The sequence below is a fragment of the Orycteropus afer genome, unplaced genomic scaffold (assembly GCF_000298275.1).
Source record: "Orycteropus afer afer isolate SDZICR_OR568_19922 unplaced genomic scaffold, OryAfe1.0 scaffold00110, whole genome shotgun sequence".
NCBI classification, from domain to species: domain Eukaryota; kingdom Metazoa; phylum Chordata; class Mammalia; order Tubulidentata; family Orycteropodidae; genus Orycteropus; species Orycteropus afer.
Genome location: NW_006921697.1, coordinates 6,134,215 through 6,140,596, shown reverse-complemented (window position 1 = coordinate 6,140,596; position 6,382 = coordinate 6,134,215). Strand labels below are relative to the sequence as shown.

The 6,382-nt window shown below is 36.3% G+C and overlaps 1 protein-coding gene across 1 annotated transcript; it reads left to right on the top strand.

The window, feature by feature from the left end:
- Positions 1 to 2,521: 2,521 nt before the first annotated feature.
- ZNF300 (zinc finger protein 300) lies at positions 2,522 to 5,665 on the top strand. The gene is given in 3 exon segments (XM_007943656.2): positions 2,522 to 2,645; positions 2,893 to 3,013; positions 4,102 to 5,665. Coding segments are annotated over 3 exon segments (1,719 nt in total). The 5' UTR covers positions 2,522 to 2,611.
- The last annotated feature ends 717 nt before the right edge of the window (positions 5,666 to 6,382 follow it).

Below are 6,382 nucleotides of genomic sequence, written 5' to 3'. Positions count from 1 at the left end.
ATTTTGTTTTGATTTTTTTTCTGATTGATTCCTTTCCAAAGAACTATTTAGGTATTTTTCTTCAGTCTCATTAATTCTGTCTTCCATTGCATCAATTCTACTCCTTTGTGCTTCCAATATGTTATCTATCTCTGACAGTTTAGTATTAATTTGAAGATTGAATCTTGGATCATGAGGGAAGTAAAATGAGGAGGGGAAACAGCATTTGCAGAGTGATTTTAGGAATGAGAGAATTCTAGGGAAACTAAAGAAGAGGGCACTTCTTGGAAAGTTTGGCTAATGATGCTTTTGGAATAATAAAAATAAAGGATCTTGTTTCCAACTTCACGGTGGCAGATTGGACACAATCTTCTTGACAGTCGTCAAGCCCAGCCTATAAAGTCAGAATAACCCCCCCCCAAAAAAAACAAAAAACAAAAAACTCACTGCTCTAACTGCTTTTAAATCTGAGAGTTAGTCACATATTCAGTACTTTCCTTTGGGAAATAGTTAATTAACTGCTGTCATTCTCAGTTTTCTCATACATAAATTGGGAATATTAGTTGGGTTGTTATTAAGAGAGAACAAATTCTTGGCATCTTGATTTGTGTGAATAATGGAACTTAGTAATGAATGAGAGAAAGCTTGAGATTGATATGACTGAAATAAGACTGATTCTGGATTCAAGGAGGGAGCTAAGGAGATTTTTGAACAAAACCCACTGCCACTGAGTCAATTCTGGCTCATAGTGACCCCCATTGGGTTTCCAAGTCTGTAAATCTTTATGGAAGTAGATTGTCTTATGTTCCTTTTGTAGAGTTGCTAGTGGTTTTTGAAACACTGACTGTCTGATTAGCAGCCAGGTGCCTTACCCACTATGTCACCAGAGCCCCTTTTTATGAACAAGGGAATGCTGATATTTGAAATGAATTTGTTTTAATTCTGAAAACAATGTTTTGTTAAAAAAAAAAAAGAAGGGGGATATTTAGAAAAGAAAAACTCAGAAATCTATTTCTCATCACTCAAATTCCACTATTATATAATAACCTTGGTGAACATAATGGTAATATAATTAAGAAATATATTTTTTTAATGGCACCTTATAAAATTAAAATTCTATATAAATTTGTTGTGGTTTTCTTCATGAATGTTTCTTGCACATTAATTTCTCAGTTTAATTTTTTGTTGCTGTTGTGATTGGTGCATTTCATTTTATAGCTAGCTATTGCCAGGAGCTCTGGTAGCATAGTGCCTAAGGCACTTGACTGCAAACCAGAAGGCTGACGATTCAAACCCACCAGCCACTCCTCAGAAGGAAGGTTGGGCAATCTACTTCTGTAGTGATACTGCCTTGGCAACCCAAGGAGGGGTCGCTATGTGTCAGGTCCGACTTGACGGCACATAACAACAACAACATTGCCAGCATTTAGAAGAGCTTTTGTTTCCTCCTATAAAATAAAGGGATTAGACTAATGATCTTTAAGACCCTATCTGACATTTTGTAACTCTTTAAATATAGCTTTTCTCTCTTTTTTATGTTGTGCTTAAAAAGGGCTTCTCCGTTGTATAAATAAGACTTCTCCCATGTTTTGCTTTGTTACTTCTATGGTTTTGAGTATTATTTTAGAGTTACAATTTTTATTGCATCTAGAATTTATTTATTCTGTTTTCCAAGGTAAAGGGTATGGCTCCAATGTTATTCTTTTCCTATGACTGTCCAGTTTCACTACTATTCGTTAAATAATCCATCTTCCTCTCATTTTAAATACTGTCTTTATCATTTATTGAACCCATATTTAATGAGCTCTGGTTGGATAGTGGATAAGGCATTTGGCTGCTAACCAGAAGGTCAGCACTTCAAGCCCACCAGCCACTCTGTGGAAGGAGAATGGAGCTATCTACTTCTGTAAAGGTTTACAGGCTCGGAAATCCAATGGGGATTGCTGTGAGTTAGAATTAACTCTTTGTCTGGCTCTTCTTGCTAAAGACAGGATTTTCCATATTTTCTCCAAAAAAAAAAAAAATTATGATGCAAAACTAGGCATAGGAATCTGTATTCATCTCCTAGAGTTGCTGTGACAGAATACCCAACTGGGGACGGCTTTAAATAACAGAAACTTATTGTCTCACGATCCTGGAGACTAGAGCAATAACAAGATTATACTTTCTTTGTCTGATTTAGGAGACGATCCTTCCTTTTCTCTTTGAGCTATGGCAACCTCAAATGTTTCTTAGCATTCCTTGGCTTAAAGATGCATCATCACATGGTTGTCTTCACATGTGTTTTTCTGGGTCTGTTCTCTTTTAAAGGACAACACTCAGATTGGATTAGGACCTACCCTACTCCAGTATGACCTCATGTTAACTTATAACACCTTAAATGACCAATTTCCAAACAAGATCATGTTCACAGTTACTAGTTAGAGCTTAATATACATTTTTGGGGAAACCATTTGATCCATAACAGTATACTTTTGAATCCTGTAGTAGAAATTATGAGAATGATTACTTCAGATTGAATGGGAATATACTGTTACAGGGGTTAGTATCATTCAAGGATGTGGCTGTGGATTTCACCCAGGAGGAATGGCAGCAACTGAACCCTGCTCAGAGGACTCTATACAGGGATGTGATGCTGGAGAACTACAGCCTTCTGGTCTCAATGGGTAAGGATGGTTTTCCTCCATAACTCAGTGCTGTCTAATCAAATACCTTTTCTTTATCAGTTGGCTGACATTAGGGGGTTCCCTCACATATATAGTGATTTTTGTGCCTTTCCTCTTTTTGCAAATGGAGGTCATTGCTTTTATGAGGGCCAACTGGACTGCATCATTTTGGACCTCCTGAAGCTGCACCTTCTCTTCTGCTTTGAGTGCAGTCAATCCCAATTCCTCTGTGATTTCCATTTAATAGGATATCCAGTTTCCAAACCAGATGTCATCTCCAAGTTGGAACAAGGAGAAGATCCATGGATCATAAAGAAAGACATACCAAATTGGATTTATCCAGATGAAAATCAGGCAGATGGGAAACAAGGGAAGTGAAATATCAGTTTGTTTGTTTTATTTTGTTTTTAATTGATTGGTGCCTGAGGCTTATGTTTCTACTCATATTGAAATCTTTAATTTTTCTTTGCTCTTGTGCTGAGCATTTAGTGAGCATTCAATGAGAATTTAACAAGCAATATAACAATTTAGTAATTGTAAGCCTTTCAGGGAAGAGAGATTTCTGATTGATCCTCTTAATGTTTATATCTTTAATGCCTTTTATGAAAGGGACTTAAAGGTAAATACCTTTTCAGAACAGCTCTACTTTAGAATTTAGGGTATCTAGATTCAATTATGTACAAAATTAAATGTCAAATATAGTTACTGTATTAAAAATTCAGAGAAAATTATAGTCCAAAGAGATGTTGTAGGCTTTGAAAAGGCATTTTTCAGAGCATGCAGCTGTAACTGTTCTGAAAGATATATTAAGTGTGGATTAGGCCAAAGAAGGAAGATGGTAACCTGTGTAGGGGAACAGAACTTTAGAGTTAGGAATAAGTTTGGCTTTTCTGGGAGAACTGTGCTAGTTTTACTTGAGACATATAGAAGGTAGTTACAGGGAATAGTGGAATTCAAGCTTGGATTTAAGTTGTGATTATAGATTCTGAACTAATTAGCCATACCTTGGATTTTCCTGTTATTTTTATTGTTAGTTAGAAATGTAGACTGAGGAAAGTTAAAGTGTTTTGAGGACAGTACTGACTTTTCTTTGGATAATGTTTCTTTAGATAGTAGTTAGTTATGTGTAGCAAATGTTTGTAAGACAAATGAATTCAAATGGTGGAAGTTTCTATTTAGGAAGTAGGGAAATGGAAGGATTCTAAAAGAGAAATCTAAGATTAAAAGTGATAATAGCTCATTCACTTTTCTGTCTCCTTCAGCTCTAGTTTTTACATATATACTTCTCTTTAACATCCTTGTCTATCTGTTCACCTGATCATCCTACATTCTTCCAAGAAACCTGACTTCATTGCTGTTTTCTGAGTTCATAGCTACTTTGGATCACCCATTTGTTCTACTTCTGCATCCTGTTAACTATTCTTTATGACTGTTTGATTTTATCTTTCTTTCTTTTAGACAAGAAGAGTAACTTTGACAACCCCCAACCATGTATTTTGGGAACTGTTTCCTTCCACAATAAGGTGCTAAAAGGAGTCACAAAGGATGGTTCATTGTATTCCATTTTAAAAAGCTGTCAAGGTGATGGCCAGCTGCAGAGATGTCAGGAAAACCAGGACAAACTTTTCAGTCAAGTCACAGTCATCAACAAGAAAGCAGTGACTGAGGAGTCAGGCCACAAATCTAATGCATTTGGAAAATGCTTTCAAGAATACGTATACCCAGATACTTCAAGACAAAGACTCCATAAATATAATGCATTTGAAAAGAACTTGAAACCTAATATTGACCTTCCTGGTTGTAATAAAAACAATTCAGGGAAAAACCCTGAGGAGAGTTTGGGATGCAGAAAATCATCCAGTCACAGTGCATCCAGTTCTAAACTTGAGAAAATTCACAATGGAGTAATACCCTGTGAAGATAATCAAGATGGACACATTCTCAGCAATAAACAATCTTTTGTTCAACATGCTAATATTGAAACTAAAGAGAAACCATGTTTATGTATTACGTGTGGAAAAGCTTTTGCTAAGAAGTCACAGCTCATTGTACATCAAAGAATTCATACTGGAAAGAAACCTTATGATTGTGGTGCATGTGGAAAAGCCTTCAGTGAAAAGTTTCACCTCATTGTACATCAGAGAACTCATACTGGGGAGAAACCTTATGAATGTTCTGAATGTGGAAAAGCCTTCTCTCAGAAATCATCCCTCATTATACATCAGAGAGTTCATACTGGGGAAAAACCCTATGAATGTAGTGTATGTGGAAAAGCTTTCTCCCAGAAATCACCCCTCATTATACACCAGAGAATTCACACTGGAGAGAAACCTTATGAATGTAGAGAGTGTGGGAAAGCTTTCTCCCAAAAGTCACAGCTTATTATACATCATAGAGCTCATACTGGAGAGAAGCCATATGAGTGTACTGAATGTGGGAAGGCCTTCTGTGAGAAGTCTCACCTCATTATACATAAGAGAATTCACACTGGAGAGAAGCCCTACAAATGTGCTCAATGTGAAGAAGCCTTTAGTAGGAAGACAGAACTCATTACACATCAGTTAATTCATACTGGAGAGAAACCCTATGAATGTACTGATTGTGGCAAGACCTTTTCCCGGAAGTCACAGCTCATCATACATCAGAGAACGCATACGGGAGAAAAGCCCTATAAATGCAGTGAATGCGGGAAAGCTTTCTGTCAGAAGTCCCATCTCATTGGACATCAGAGAATTCACACAGGAGAAAAGCCTTATGTGTGTACTGAATGTGGGAAAGCCTTCTCTCAGAAGTCCCACCTCCCAGGACATCAGCGAATTCATACAGGCGAGAAACCTTACATATGTGCTGAATGTGGAAAGGCATTTTCCCAGAAGTCAGACCTTGTTTTGCATCGTAGAATTCATACTGGGGAAAGACCCTATCAGTGTGCTGTATGTGGGAAAGCCTTCATCCAGAAGTCACAACTCACTGTACATCAGAGAATTCATACAGTATAAAAAACTATAAGACTAAACTGAGCACAGATTAGCTCAAGCCTTAATAAGTATTAGAAAACTGATGACTTTGATGAGTTTTACAAGCATACCTCAAATATATTGCGGGTTTGGTTGCAGACCGCTGCAATAAAGTGAATATTGCAATAAAATGAGTCACACAGTTTTTTTGGTTTCCAGTGGAAACAGAAGTTTTGTTTACACTCTATTGTAGTCTTTTAAGTGTACGATATCAAGAAAAAGTTTGAAATATATGAGAATTATCAAAATGTGATACAGAGACACAGTGAGCACATGCTGTTGAAAAATTACATTGATAGACCTGGCTTGACACAGGGTTGCTACAAACCTTCAGTTTGTGAAAAAAAGAAAAGAAAAAAAAACTATCTGCAAAGCACAATAAAACAAAGTGCAATAAAATGAGGTATGCCTGTAGATAAAATTTTACAAGAGAAGTCGTGTTTCTGGTGTGGCGATACTTAACTTTTTCAGTAAAGATAATGGAAAATAATTATATAAGTGAAGGACATTTTCAGCATGATACAACTTTTAAAATTATGAGCTGAATGATCAGCATGACAACAGAACAAATGTATACAGAGTATTCTCAAGTTATATATTGCTGTTCATGCCATATGATAACAGTGATATTTGAAATTGCTATTAGCCTAGCATAATTGTGGCCATACTATAATTCCCTATAATGTACATGAAGAAATTTTGAATAGAGAAACATCATTT